This window comes from Emys orbicularis, chromosome 8 (assembly GCF_028017835.1).
Source record: "Emys orbicularis isolate rEmyOrb1 chromosome 8, rEmyOrb1.hap1, whole genome shotgun sequence".
In the NCBI taxonomy this organism is placed as follows: domain Eukaryota; kingdom Metazoa; phylum Chordata; order Testudines; family Emydidae; genus Emys; species Emys orbicularis.
The window spans coordinates 15,752,173-15,768,554 of record NC_088690.1 but is presented as its reverse complement, the minus strand read 5'-3'; the positions used below and the strand labels follow the sequence as shown (position 1 = coordinate 15,768,554).

General features: G+C 39.6%; 1 protein-coding gene across 1 annotated transcript in view; it reads right to left on the bottom strand.

The window, feature by feature from the left end:
- Positions 1-16,382, bottom strand: part of FGGY (FGGY carbohydrate kinase domain containing) — a 183,723-nt gene that overhangs the window by 118,482 nt on the left and 48,859 nt on the right. The window contains exon 5 of the mRNA XM_065409589.1: positions 1,857-1,972. Within this exon, the coding sequence (XP_065265661.1) occupies positions 1,857-1,972 (116 nt within the window). The remainder of the gene's footprint in view (positions 1-1,856; positions 1,973-16,382) is intronic.

Genomic DNA, 16,382 nt, shown 5'->3' with positions numbered 1-16,382 from the left:
ACACTACTCCAGCAATAGTCAATGGAACCACTTACGGAGCAATGTGTTTCTCTGTTTGAGTGAGAAAAACAGATTCCAATTCCCTATGTAGTTCATCTGTGAACACCCGGTTTCAAAGAAAAGAGAAATGTAAACATTATTATATTTGAAATTTAAGATTTTAGCCCTTCTAAGTTCTGATACTTGTGTTGCTCATTTTTATGTGGTTTCCATCATTACAACCATGCCCTTTTTATTGAAGGTTACTTTATCATTTGAAACATGTATGTTTAGTTACTTAAAATGGTAAATTGCTTTGCACTGTCCTTGAAGTGCACCATATAAATATTGTATTCGATCCTTAGCTTACACTTCATAAATAATTTATTTAAAAAATATTCTTCCATGAGACCATCAGCTGCTGAGGTGTTCAATTTTCTGGTCAAACATTTATTTACAGCATGTGTTCTTTTAGCTTAGTAACGATCTGCTAAAAGCTACATCTGGTTGGAGTTATAGGAATTGTATTTATGCTAAAAATCTCAAAATACTAAATGCTCAAATCTGTTAACAGGGTTTATACCATAGGATAAATGTTTTAATGAGCAGTGGAGACGTTGAAAGCTATACAGGGGAGGCTTTCATAGAGGCCTGAATATTACTTAAAGCATCCATTTGTGACTATTGGAAAGATTTACCAATTGCATTGCTGCTATCAAGTCATTCCTAAATTATTTCTATTTCATGTTACTACACTGCAACTGTTGTAGAAACTTGTTCAAAGTGCCAGACATTTAAAAAAAATCTAGAGGAAATTTCAGATGATTAACTTTGATGAATGGACATATTTGAATTCGTGTACCATAATATTCTTGTTAATGACATGTCTGCTTAGGACATCCATTAAAAGTCCATTAACTTAACAGAGAAAGTCTAATAAAGTTACCCTGGAAATTTTCTGGTAAATTAACATTATGGATTTTTAATGAATATTTGCTGTAGGTATTGTTACAAGGCTAACATTCTAATTAAACTTAGGCCCTGAGCAAGTAAAACAGCCCCATGAAGACACTACAAAGCAGAGAAAGTTCTTTCTCAAAAGCTTTCATAAGCATGGTTGGTGCAGGTCACAAAATATGATAACAATAGCTACAGCCATTATCATTATTTTCATTGGCACAGTGGCTGGTGTCCCAGTGTCAGAAGCTTATTGAACAAATTCAAGTGCTAAGGTTCCCATATTCTTCTGCGCCTGCTGTAGAAATTGCTCAATTTTGGGGTGGCCATTTTGAAACCATTTGGGCCTGATTGTCAGAAGTGCGGCCAACCCACAACTCCAGGTGAAGTTGATGGGAGACGTCAGTAGGTATCACCTTTGAAAAAATCAAGCCCTGCCAGTATGTCTCTCACGATCAGAATAGTTTAGTGGAAATGTTTGAACATTTTGACCTAAGTGATTTTGTTAAAGCCACAAGGAAAGTTAGTATCAGTGCTGGAGTTTTCAGGAGTGACCAATTCCTGTGCCCATGTTTCTCCTCAGCTCCCCAAGAACCTATTCAAGTACATCAGTAAATGATATCAAACCATCAAACAATGCTGACTGGCCAATGTGATGATGTCATGCTTTTCAGAATAGCTTTCCCAAAGTGATTCTTCCAGCAATATTAATAATTCTGTATCACAAGGTTTCCACCACTACATTTCAAGACATCCACAGGTAAAGAGTGTACTTGGGACATATACCAGGGGGCACCCAATCTTATAGTTTTTTGCCCATTCATATCTAGTTTCAGTAAGGCCTGATACTTTTCTGCTGACACAACTAATAAACAATGATACAGGATATGGATTTAATTTTTTAAAATAACTTCATTTACCTATTTTTTCATACTTATCTGCCACCAAATCTTCTAAGCCAATCACCTTCCAGAAACTATCATCCCAGCCCTTCTCTGGGGAATATGTCCATTTGCACACCAATGGACAGAGAGACCTAATGAGAAAAGACACAAATCCAGAATCAGGACACTTATTACACTAGTTCATTAGCTCATGAAACTTAGGAAGTTTGAAGGGAATGACACAGTAGCGGATTGGCTACAAGGAACCTTGGGACAAAATTTTCAAAAGTGACTATTGATTTTGGTGGCCCAATTTGAGACACCTTAAAAAGGACCTATTTTTAAAGGTGTTCCCCCACCAATAGGAGCTCTGCACATGGCCACCCCTCCCCTCCGCATACACCAGCCAAGTGAACAGGCCATGCACATCAGGCACATTCCAAAAGGACAGTGCAGCCTGAACACCATATATGCAGCAGGGAGTTTAGGGAAGTTCCCAGTGAATGGAATGGGACTTGTACCAGGACTGAATTTGGCCCATAAAGTTTGTGGCCTGGTGTGTAAAAGAAAAACAGAGTCAAACTAGTAGTGCTTCTGTATAGTGTGTATTCATGTTTCAATGCCACTGGCTCTGTATTTCATCAGAACTTGATGACAGTTCAGTGACATACTGAACCAACATAAGCTGTGATGCAACCCAATGCAATGTTAAGTTACTGTTTCAATTAACATTGATGATAGAACTGTTTGAGCCCCACTGTGCTGATAGTGTCATAAGGATACAGTATAAAGGCACAAGGCAGAATTAACTATCTACTGTAAAATGGATTTTTCCCCTTCCCAAACTTTCCTTATAGCAAAAAAACATAAATAACTAAGAGTGACAAGTAACGTGCAACGAACAGACTGTTGTCTTACTGAAGATTTAAGGTATCCTAGGAGATAATTTTTAATTGTGCTCTGTAAAGTCAGTTAACCAAAAGGTGTTAATAATTCTAATCGCTGCTGAAAAAGTCAACTACCTGTAGACTTGGAGGTGCCATTGTGGTCTACATGCAAGCTGGCTGTGTCTCGGTGAAATGTTACATGAGTGCTGTGATTGGTTTCAAGAGATGCATACTTGGCTATTACATTTCTTTTAGATCTTATTTTACGAATTATGTATTACTTGTGTTTTAGCTTAGATTTACTTCTGTTGAAAGATTACTTTTATTCAGATGCTATGATTTAAAGAAATGTTAAAAATACAAGTGCTTCTTTGCTATTTTTTTATACAACTTATTCATGGCATCTGGTGCTATATCTCCTTGCAAATAACAAAAATGTTATAAATATCCTCTCTCCCCGACCCCTTCCTCCCAAAAACTTTCTATAGGCCTAACAAGGGGAATTAAACTAAAAGTTCATTACAACACACACACCACAATAATATAAACAATGTTTGGGCGGTGGGGGTGGGGGTGTATATATCTATCTATATATCTATCTATCACCTAGAAGCCCTAGGTCATGGACCAGGACCCATTGTTCTGTGATTGTTCAGTGCCTAGCACAAACAGACAGTCCCTAGCCCAAAAAGCTTAAAATCTAAGTATAAAACAAGAAACAGCTATATAGTAGCAACAATATATTTTACATTCATTCATCCTGAAGTATCCCAATGTTGCAAACCTCAATATATACAAATAGCACCAATAAAATGCACTTGAGTCTGGGTTGGAGGACAGCAACCAATTGCTTACACATTATACCTTGCACAAGGGTGTATGAGTGGCTGGTGGGAGGATTTTTAGCTTAGGACACCAAGTCAAACATTTACTCTTATGAAAACTGCCATGGGATCTTTATTGTCCATTCAGAGTATAGAGAATCTCTTACTTCACAGTTTTGTCCACAAAAGACCCCCCCTCCCACCTCCATAGTAAGCTATATGGGATTTAGTCTATCTGACCTGATCCTACCACGCTTAGTTCCTAAAATAAGTGTAGCCATTTCAAACCTCGGAGTTGGACGTAACCATAATCTCTGGCTATTGAATAGGACCCTGCATTGTACTAGGCCCAAATGCAATGGAACTGAGAATTCTTCTCTCCTCAAAAACATTAATGGAAACAAATACTGAGGCTACTTTTTATTCAGTCCCAAATACAAATCAAATTCTAGTTTTCTAGATGTTGCTATAAGATAAATGATTAAGACAAATAAGAACTGGAAAAGTTCCTTTCTTCTTCTGCGGCAAAACTACATGCTGCTCAGTCCTGGTATGGTTTCTTATGCAGAGAGCTAAAGTACATTTGAGGAGGCTCATGTTACATTTTATTCCATTTCTTTAGCATTCCCATATGTTTCTATAATTTTATGACTCTTGATGCCTATTTACAAAACTGATCTGTAAAAAAAAAAAAAGATACATCATCCTAATTAGAGTGACATTTCCCATATGTGTGGTTTCCATTCTATTTTTGTACAACAGTTTGCAACAAACAAATGACATGATGCGTATTAGCCATTTGGAGAAACTGAAATGGGAATGATTAGTTACATGCTAATAAACATGGAGAGACACAGATCACTTTGGGGTTAAAGTTCTCAGGCTTCCCACAAAGTACCTGGAGCACAAGCTAGTTCAAACAGGGTTCTGCCTGTATCTGAGTTTTGAATCTGCCCTGTTCCATGGTTAAAGAATGGCTCGATCAATTATCATTCTCTCTGACTTGAAAACAAACATACCCCAAAATAAAAAGTATGTGGCATGTAACTACAGCTATGACACTGTTGGTATAAGAAACTCCAGTTTCCAGGGGTTTAAAAGACAGACCTTAAAGTTCAACTAGGATCCTTGACAGAAATTGTATAAATAAATAAATTCTCAGCATAGGAGCATGGTGAAAAAAGCCAAACATTTCCCCCAAATTAACCTGATCCTTCCAATTATAAACAAATAAGTAAAAGACTTTCACCATTTTAGGAAGATTTTACATAAAAAGTAAATAAATAATAATATTGCAGGGCTTTCCAAAATATGGTAATTACCAAATCATAGCAAACTACAATCATAAATGACTATTTAACTAGTTCTCTGTGCTCTGAATTATGATGACACCTCTTTATTTAGGTGCTAGCTTGACAAATGCTTTGAGATCTATATGCAGCTGCTAATGTACTGGGGCCACTGCCTATCATGCTGACCAATATTGTCTCATTGTTGACTTGTATTCCTTCATCTGTGTCTGTCTGTATCCATCTATTATCTATTAGTATTGTACTTAGATTGTAAGCTCTTTTGGGCAGGGACTGTCATTTTGTTCTATGTTTGTACAGCGCCTAGCACAATGTGTTCCTTGTCCATAACGGGCTCGTAGGCAGAACAATAATACAAATGCATAAATAATAACATGGATGAGAGGGCTATATAGGAGCTAAGGAGTAAGGCTTTGAACTCTCTAGGAGCCCAATGGAACTCCCACTGAGTCTCTGTATTTAATGGGAGTTTGTAAAGTGCTAGCTTTTCCCCAGCTCGTGAAGTACCCACTGCCACACCCAGTGTCTCTTTTCAGGCAGTTTTATCAGGGGCTTTGGCAGCCACTCCCAGGGGACTTCCAGCTGCTCCAGTTCCCTGAGCATCCCCCTTCCTAAAGCCATGTCTACAGTACCACTTATGTCGGCAAAATGTATGTCGCTCAACCTGCAATGTGCTGGCCTCAAAGGGCCACAGCTGTAGTACACATCTTGAGGTGCTTGCTCACAGGGGAAAGCTCAAAGCTGTGAAAGTAGATGCCAAAAGTCTACATGCAGCTGAGAATTCATCTCCAGGTAAACGTTAACAACTTAACTGAAGCATAAAGCTTTAAACAGTTTGGACCAGGGTGACCTCCGAATCTCTTTTGCTGGATGATACCATGGCAGCTGTGGTCAACTGAGATGCCTGACCTAATAGTTTAAAAGGCTAGAGTCAACCCTGCAAATCTGCAGATATCCGCTTTACATCCACAGACCATGTTTGCGGATCGGATGCGGATACAAATTTTGTATCTGTGCAGGGCTCTATCAATAGGCTCTCTGGGACAAGTCTATAACTTGAAACTGACTTCACCCCTGGATCCAACAGCCTAAATGTGGTGACCTTCTGTTCCTGTGCAGCGCTTATCTGTTCTATCTGGAACTCTCGGTTGGAAGGAAAAAATGTTGGCTAGGAAGATGTGGTGGGACATTCGGGAGAGTTTTTATAGTTCTGCACAGGAGTCCAATTTGTATGTTTTATGGGGAGGGAGGGATAAACTCATAGAATCATAGAATATTAGGGTTGGAAGAGACCTCAGGAGGTCATCTAGTCCAACCCCCTGCTCAAAGCAGGACCAACACCAACTAAATATTCCCAGCCAAGGCTTTGTCAAGCCAGGCCTTAAAAGCCTCTAAGGATGGAGATTCCACCAACTCCCTAGGTAACCCATTCCAGTGCTTCACTACCCTCCTAGTGAAATAGTGTTTCCTAATATCCAACCTAGACCGCCCCCACTGCAACTTGAGACCATTGCTTCTTGGATGTTTAAATATTTAGTACATGGATCCCAATCTTTGGACGGGCACATTGTAAATAGACCGAAACAGATATATAAATACTAGCTTGATTTGGAACCACTCATAGAAACCCTTATCCAATGGATCCTCTGAGAGAGAGACAGCACAATTCTCAAAGAATAAATCAAAAAATCAAAATGGTGATAGTTAAAAAGGGTCGAATAAGCTGCATCTCAAAAGCACCGGTCAGTTGACTTTTCATAAAGCCTGTGACCAGCGGCTGACATGTGATGAAGGACTGAGATAAAAAGAATTGGTACTGTTCGTTGTGATATATTTCTGTCACTTTTCTGACTGAATGGTTAGAAGTATTTTTTGGCTTTAAACATCAAGACTTGTGATATAAAGTAAACACCCTCCCCTTCTTTCCCAACCATCATCCAGAACCAATAAAGTTCAAGAAAGTTCAGTTAAGATTCTGTAATGTAGTCAGCAGTCCCTTTATAACTGCTTAATCCAGGCTTCTGGAGTGGTTTCCCTAGGCAGCACGGACTGTGTTTAGTCAGTCTGGGATAGACCTGGTCATGAAACTTGATTATCCTCAGGAATTTTCTAAACAAAATGAAGTGAAAATTTTCTACTATCAATTCTGAACAAAAATTGTGTGTTTAAAGTTTTGCCATCAGGAGAAACCAGAAAACTATCAAAAATCAACTTTTTCCCATGGAAAATTTCTATTTCGATAAAACCACATTTTTCAACAGGAAAATGTTACTCCTGAAAAATTTCTGCAAGCACTAGTCTGGGATCTACAAAGAACTCCAGGGTCTTCCCTGTGCCCAACAGCTTCAGGAAAGAATCCCCTTTATAGTCATTACAAAGCAGACTGATCTGTGAGGGGCCATACCACACATCCCTTTCCATTATTTTCTAACTTTCTGCTGAGCCCTGGCACATCCATGTTTCCATGAGGACTGAAGGTGGATGTGCCAAAATACTGCAAGAAATATTGCTATTATACAATTTCCAGCATGACCAGAAGCTGGAAGATCCGGAAATCTCACTGGCAGCCTGTCCTCATCAGAGACCCATGAGTTTCAGATAGCGTACAAGACTCCAGACTTTTGGGGTGGTTACCCACATGAAACCTGAACTTCCAAACATTTTAAGATCCACCTATCACTAGTGTTTAGCTCTCATTGGCTTATACTCTTGAATAAAATCAGACTGGGTCTCTTTGCAGATGCTTAGGGCCAGATTGTGCCTCGCCTCTCTGTAAGCATGTATGGAAGTTGAAAAGCACAAGAAGCCACCCTGTCCAGTATCTTCCCCCATGCAAGGTCCTGCCACATTTGCAATCTCTGTGGTCTGCTGAGACCAGTGACTGCTCCCCACTAACACCCTCACTCCAAAGGGAGTGGAAGGAAGCATGGACATGACTCCCTAGTACTCCACACCAGTCATTTGAACTGGCCTCCCATGCATGCGAACATATGCTGCACTCAGTGAAAGGGTGTAGCAACAGGCACATTCCTGGTGCACGCAGCGGTTCTTTGGGAGGCACTTTGCTTCCTGGTGCTGCTTGTGGGGTAATGCAGAGCCATCCTACCCTATTCACAAGGGTGGTATCTAAAAGGTCAAGTCTGGCCCACTATGCACAATGATCTAGGGTATGAGCAGGTCATCCATGTGTGGCATTCCTGAGCTAGAGGACTTGCAGGATCAGGCTTCTACTGTACCTCACATTCATCCCCAGCTCTAGATGAAATGTTAACATTTTGGATTTGAGAGAAAACTAGCATGCATGGAAAAATAGCTGTCAGCATTAAATCCTGGCCCCCATGAAGTCAATGGAAGTTTTGCCACTGATTTTAATTGGACAAGGATCTCGTTCAATGGTCCTAACAGGTCAGAGATAAACTTAAAATTTATGCAAAAAGCGTATTCTGTAGGCACCAATTTCAGAGTAAGTATGTCACAACTGACAAGGCTGATGTATGTTCAATATGCTCCCAAGGTCACAGCGGACATTTTAATAAAAAAATACTGATAATTCTTTGTCGACTCTAACAATTTATAGAAGGATGGCCCTTTGTATTCCCCAAAGCCTGGGTTCTATGCTGACATACAGAGCCAGACCCTAAGCTGATATAAATAGGCATACCTCCACTGAAGTAATTGTAGCTACATTCATTTACACCTGCTGAGGATTTCATCCACAGTTCAATTGCTAGACTAGTTAGGGCAAGCTGCAGTTAGGTACCAAATAGGTAGCGTGCAGTTGCACAGAGTAGCTTTCTGTGGTTTGTAGGCCAGAGTTTTTTAAAGCCACAAATCATCAAGAACAAAGAAAGCTGTGTGAGTTTCTGAAAGCAAAGAGAAAACCTGTGACAGTGGAGCGTGACTGATAACATCAAAAAATGTTTTCCCATTAATTTTGCAAACTTGAAAATTAAATAGATTCATTCAAATTAAAACCCAGGACTTAGGCTCTGCTCAGCTGAACTGCTCCATGGTCCGACACCTGTAAAAGTTATTAGTATCCCCCCAAATTATGCGACCCATAGTCTTAGTGCTTTCTACTGAAACATTACTGCTCTGATGCAGTCATAAAACTGATTGTGGTTTTTACAAAAATGCCCCAGACAGAACACTGAGATACAGCACATGTATCCCCTCCAGCAATACTTTGTATTCAAAAGTACTGGGTGTTGGTGTTGTGGAAGCCTGAAGAGCAGCACAGGTTATCACAGGGCAATAAGAGAACACACAATTATATGCTCCTCTTTATGGGTATGGCTGTACATGTTAATTCATGACCTTTCTGAAATGGAACCAAATTATTAGTGCTACGCACACTGATGTTGTTTATACTTGACACAGCAATGTCTTTGCCTACACTACATATTATCCTCTTTGTGGGGAGTGGGTAAAGGGGGTAAGTTTAGCCTGAGGTGACATTTCTCAATCAGGAGAGAAAATCTGGCACCTTGTCGTTTAGCCTTGAAACAGTATCATACTGCTATAAAATTTATGAAATGCTGCCCATGCGGGATGTTTGGTGAAGAGAATCAAAGAAAGAGTGGTGGGTTACGTTCACAGCAGTGTAAGAAGAGCTGCACCTGTTGTCACTCTGTTGCTACTCTAGATTTCCCAGGCAGATTAGTTTTAAACCACAGGGCCACACAAGTCTGGGTCCAATACATTTCACATGAGGCTATCTGCATTTTACTCATTTCACCTATTCAACAGCTCTTTAATTGCATTTATACAAACTGAAACATGGCAGGCTCTGTAAATACCATCAGCTCCATCCACTAAGCTGTATAAATGCAAAATTTCTAATATTTAAAACATGTTATCAGGGGTTTTGCTTTTTTAAATTACCTGACCAAAAAAAAAAAAAATCCAAAAGAAACCCCTGCTTGTCTGAACTCATTTTCTTAGCATAAATGTGACTTTAACCTGAAATGTTTTTTTTTTCTTTTGATATACACTAAATATATCAAACAAAAAAGACAGGTGGGGAAGACTGTTTGGGACAAATAGCAGACACATTCCAATTGTACGCTGGGGCCCCATTCAAATCTTTGTAGCTCTAAGGATTTAAACCTACCAATGAAAGTCAACACAGAAATTATTGTAATCAGTATTGGCACAGCCAATAGTTTTATGAATTCTCCTCCGCATCATAGTTTTTATTTGCGTAACCTTTATATTTGCAGAATAAAAAAATTACCCTAAGGTTTAGATTTTTTAAAAGTTAACTGCGTAATAGCACAGCAACATCAAAGTTTGCTTCCCAATTATAAGAATCCTTAGAAATTCTGGATGGCAAAAATGTAAGTATACTGTGGATTTCCTTCCATTTGCGTATGGTGATTAACAGCTCTATTCCTGTTTACACTGAGGTCAATATGAGTTTTGGGATAGACATCAGCTGCAGTAGGATTGGGACACAAGTCTCAAACTATTTCAAATGAACAGCTCTGGATTAAAGATGTGAGAATCCGGCAAAAACTGCCAGTCCAGCTAGCTCACTAACATGCACAGTTTGTGAGCTACTGTTCAGATAAATAAAATGTAATGAAGATTAATTCAATTTAATTAGACAATACAAGGCAACAATCTCTTACCCTTTCAGACCAATAGGTCTTTTTCTTTCTCCGTGTTCGGTTTTTCTCTGTGATATGTTGGCAAATCAAAAACATGATGAAGTGCTGCATTTGACAGAGATTTCACAACCCTTCAGGCAAATATATTTTAAATGTTGGTTTGAGTTTCTACCATGCTCCTTTTTTCTCTATCACTCTCTAATCTTGCTGACTCAGTAGACTTGCCTGGCCCTGAGAGATCACTTCACACTCAACAAAAACTAAACCTTGATGGGAATTGTGAACTTTTGTTTCACCAGCTGTGTTCGCCCCACATCTGGAAAAGTCTGAAATCCCCCATTGAATTGGTGGCATGGCTTTTATTTAAAAATGTAAAACAGTTTTTCCCTTTCATCCCCATTAGAGTGCATTCAAGTTCATGAAGGGTTAAGCCTATTGGAGGCATAGCAACTACAGCACAATTCTTGAGGGGTTTACTTCACCACAACTCTGGTTTTGACTAACAGACAGAGGCATTCCATTAGTGTTTCCAAATCCCAGTTATCAAACGAGTCAACGCCTTTGATAACTGTGGTTCATTAAGGTTCTGAGTCCAATTTCCACTGAAGTGAATGAGGAGTTTTTCTGTTGACTTCACTGGACACTGAATCAGGCCTTCTGGCTGTTCAGGAAAGTACACATTTCAATTCTCTGCACCACACAGCCCAGACATTTAATGAGAATCAGAAAATGAAACTTGTTTTAATGACCTAGAAATAAAACCTTTTATTTACAAGATTCAAACAGTAAGTTATTTCTGTGAAGAGGGAAAAAAAATAATTACCTCTAAACGGGTGCACTATTTACTTTTGATATCGCAGCTCTTGGGGAGTTTGCTTCTCTTTTATTTATTTATTTTTTAAACTGACAGAATTTTCTAAGCAAATGTGCTGTTTACTTAAAAGGAAAGGGTTTTATTGTCTGAATAAGTTCCCATCTGCAATTTTCTACACCCACACATATAATTAATCTTCTCTGATTGCAGCCACTCCCTGGCAAAGATCCATGTTATATTTAACACTGGACACCACTTCAAAAATGGAAAGAGAACAACAGGATTGTTTTCAAAGACTACATAACAAGATAAGGTTCAGAAAACAACACAATCCTTTGATCTTTGGTACCTTTCTAGTAGCCATCACCCCAAAGTTGGAAGTGGCCTTTGATTACCATCACACCTGCCATACAACTCTATTAAAAAACATAATTTAGAGGCAACACACAATTTCCAGAAATCCATTTACTAACTATCTGAATAGCATATGTATTGTACCTTGTGCTTCAGAGTATAAGACGATCTCTAACTATTAGAGATCAGGATGATACTTCAGCGGGGTGGGGAATTTTATCTCACATTTGCATACTGGGGCTTCTCATACCTCCCTCTGAAGCATCTGGTACTGGCCACTTTCAGGGACAGGATGCTAGACTAGATGGACCCTGGGAATGGCAATTCCTATGTTCCTACCATTGAAATTAGACACAAGATTTTATGTTAAAGCAAGGAGGGCCCTGAGCCCGCTATTGGATTTGCATGGCTGTACCCTGACTTCAGTAAGACTTCATGCCCGAGAACTTCAATGAGACGCCAAAAGGGCTGTAAGGGTCCCACCACATGGATCCAATTGCAGGCTTGGGATGGGAGGAGGGGTGTCTCGATATTTGTAATCTTCTATACACCTCACAGTACACATCTAACATACAGCATTGTACCTGGGGGAGAAGGAATGCATCTTTGATAGATGATATTAGGGAAGAGTGGCTGTTGCTGCTTAAAAGCTGTCCAATTTTTTTTTTTTTTTTTAGTTGAACAGGGCAAATGCCAAACTACTCATACAACAAGAAAATAAGCCACACTTTCATTGAGCCAAGAAGCTGTTTCCTTTGTCAGTTATAGTGAGATCTAATAAAAAAAGTGTTTCTCTGTAGGGATAAGCCTTCAAAAAACCAAAACCAAAAAAAAAAAAAAAAAAACAGACAATTCTTCAGAGTTTTCCTAGAAAAAATTATGTCAACAGTCCTGAAGGGAAACACCCATCTCAAGTGCCAGATAACAAGTCAAATTAACCCCTTGTGGATCTTCATTGATTTCAGTGCCATTGTACCCATGATGAATTTCAGTCAGACCAGAAATTACAAAATAAAATAATAATAATAAATAATAATCATCATCATCTTTATACACCTTCATAGCATGGCATGAAGCAAGGGGAAGCAGATGTTAGTTTGACTGCTTGTTACTTACTATTGGTATTGCAGTACTGTACTATAGACAACCAGACAAGATTGCAGCCCCATTGTTCTAGGCACTGTCCAAACACATAATAAAAGTAGTCCCTGCCATGAAGAATTTACAGTCTAGACAGAAAAAGCAGACAAAGCATGGAAGACAGGAAATACTATTGTCATTGAAAAGATGGGGAACTGAGACACAGAGAACTTAAGTAACTTGCCCAAAATCAAAGAGGAGGTCATTGGCAGGGTCCCGAACTGAACCTGGAGCTCCTGAGTCCCAATCCAGTGCCTTAACCACAAGATCATTTTATGAGTTTATCAATCCAATGATAGCACCATGATGCTGGACATGTTAAAAATGCCTATATAGGCAGATCAGGTTTAAACTTTGAAAGTTTTAAAAAAGTTAGTGAAACCTTTGAAAGGTCAAATATAATACTAAGCATTTATACATAAAATTATAGCACTTTTCCACTGTATATTTTAAAAATGCCTTACTAGGGTAGTTAAATACTATCATCCCCATTTTACAAAAGGGGAACTGGAAGCATAGAGAGGTTAAGGATCTTGCCTAAGATTACCCAGCAAACCAATAAAACAGCTGGGAACAAAGTCCAGGTATCATGATTTCCACTCCAGTATCCTGTACACTGGACACTATCTCTCAAACTGCCACTTCAGCAGCACTTCAGCTCAATTAATTCAGAAAAATGCACTTTCAAGCTCAATATTTCATCTGTACCAGACTGGACTAAAAAGCCCAATATGCATTTTAATGAAAGGGCTCATTTAAAAAATATATTCCTCTTGTCACTATCTTTAGCCAGCTAAAACTAAACAATTAAAGCTGAAAATGTAGCCTCAGACAACTATAAAACTTCCATAAAGCTTAATTACTGGGCCAAATTCTCCCTGCTGTAACTACATTCATTTAAACTGAGGTCCCCCAAGAATGCATTTGGCTCTTCATTTGGTGTCATTGCTTAACTTGATTTTGTCATTTATAACTCATTGAAGATAGTCTATTGTATAAAGCTGTACATCAGAGCAAAGCAGCAATGTTTCCTCCTCATATCAAATGCTAGGAGGGGTCGCGATGAGAAGCCGGGCAAATCTTTGGTTAGCGGACCACAGACCTGAACAAAATTACCTGGGTTTACATTTCATTACACACTTAGTCCAAGTTTATTAAAAGAGTCACAGAGGATTGAAAGCCTGTTCAGAGAAATTAAGGCAAGTTTTGAGCAAAATCCTCCTCTCCTCATGAATTTATGGTGGTCAATCAACTATCATATGACAGCATGCAGTTCATCCAATACATCGATACCAGCATGTCACTTCAAACATCGACCCATGTACGGCATAGAATGACCTGTGAGTGTTTGACTACTGGTCCATGCATGGTCAGATGTATCCTTCCAATCGTTAGGTATGCTGTAATGAAGCTTTCACTGCTCCAGGAAGATCTAACACAGCCTGCTGGGAGGTGGGGGAAGGTGAGAGGGGACCACAATGGCTTGAGCACACCCAGTAGAGTGGCCGCAGCCAGTAGCTCCCTAAAACCTTCCACCCTCCACATAGAAGGGGACCGGAGTAAGTACCATCACCTTTGCACAGGCAACATTCCTTAACCTTGGAGTCATTTTTAGACTCTCCTCACATTCTTAGCAGGGGTAACTTTCTAATGGACCACTGTTGATATACTTTTGGTGGTGGTTGTGTCTCCCTACCAGCGGCAGTGCTTGCTCTGACAGACACACTGCATGCCGAGGAGCAAGATTCCCCTCCACATGAGCCATGCTACTTCTCACCATGTGGTTCTCGCTTAAAAAGAAAAACAGAAACAATAAAACCTTTATCTGATTGGGCTTGACATGGTTCTTCCACGGCCAACGTACCACTGAAGACCAATTCTGTGCTGCCTCATCTGCCAGCGTAACAGCAATACAGAACTGCAGGTATTTTCTTACTCCCCAGAGCCATGACCTGAAGGCTATTATGTGGTGGCCAACATTTTAGATGTTGGTCCTTTTAGAGCACTCTTCAACAACAACAACAAAAAAGCGATTGGTTCTTCTGCATTGTTGAATTTGGTAAACAAATATATAACCTTATTTTTAAAGAGAGTTTTGCTTAATATACATTAAAACCAAAAAAGGGAGCAGCCCTGAGTGCTTCGTAAACAAGAAAGCTGCCATACTTCAGGATGTTGCAACACGCACAAGCTTGGCCGAGACATTGAAATAAACAGAGATAGACGGTAGGTTCCCTGGTCTGATTGCCTTGAGGGAATTCATACTAAGAGCTCATCAATTAAATGTTGACTGTAGCATTAGGTAAAGACATCGCAACCCCAACTCCATTACCACCATTCTAGAAGAAAGAAAAATTACTTATCTATTAATTAGAGTTCTCTGAATACATTCACCACATAAATAAACTTTTTATGCTACCAAGACTGAGGGAATCTAAGGGTACGTCTTCACTACCCGCCGTATCGGCGGGTAGCAATCGATTTATCCGGGATCGATATATCGTGTCTCGTTAAGACGCGATATATCGATCCCCGAACGCGCTCACCGTCGACTCCAGAACTCCACCAGAGCGAGCAGTGGTAGCGCAGTCGACGGGGGAGCCGCGGCCGTTGATCCCGCGCCGTGTGGACCCCCAGGTAATTCGATCTAAGATACTTCGACTTCAGCTACGCAAGTTGCGTATCTTAGATTGATTCCCCCCCCCCCCAAGTGTAGACCAGCCCTAAGGTCACAATATTCAAAGGAGAACAATGCATATGTTCCAGAACAGTGAATTTATTCAGCCCCTGACTCAGCAAGGTACTTGAGTACATACCTAACTTTAAGCACATGGAGAAATCCCATTCAAGTCAATGGGACTACTCACATGCTTAGCCTTAGGCATATGCTCAATTGCCTTGCTGAATCAGAGCCTAGCTATCATGTAGTGGTAGCCAAACAAACCCTGAATAAATCCCAAATAGAAGCAGAGAAATTGCCATCAGCAATGCATACATTTTAGAGAAAACAAGAAGGTTTTAATAGCTCTATAAATTTTGTTGCAGATTGGCCCAATCCTGCATTCTTTATGCACGCTAAAACACCTGAAAAGAAGGCTCAATCCTTACTCAGGCAAACATATGTCTCTTGTGAAGTCAGTGGAAGTTTTATTTGAGTTAGGATGACAGGGTTTGGCTGATGAGAGATATCAAACATGTGTATCAAAGGTTCCTGGAACATAAAGTGAGGGAGGTATTTTGTCTCTTCCTTTTGGAAACAACTAATTCAGTTGATGAATGTTCTTAAAAATCATAAGTACTCTTAAAACCCTCAAGATGCACTTGATAAGGACATCAAATGTTATACTCATCATTAGCAATTTTAAACAGCACTTTGGAGTTTGAATGTAAGACGGGAGGGAAAAAACAGTTTAAAAGTTCCAAGAAACAAAAATCTGTGCATAACTTTTTTTTTTCATTTTCAAGAAGTTTCATTGAATTGCTTCAGCCTCTCCTCCCTTTTGTTATCTCAAAGAACGCCTAGTCTAAGAATCTGAAAATGCAAGCCTTTGTCAGATTTCAGCCCTGGGAATCTGTTGCCTGTTTTAAAATTCTGAGGCTGTATAAACCAGTTTCTGGGGC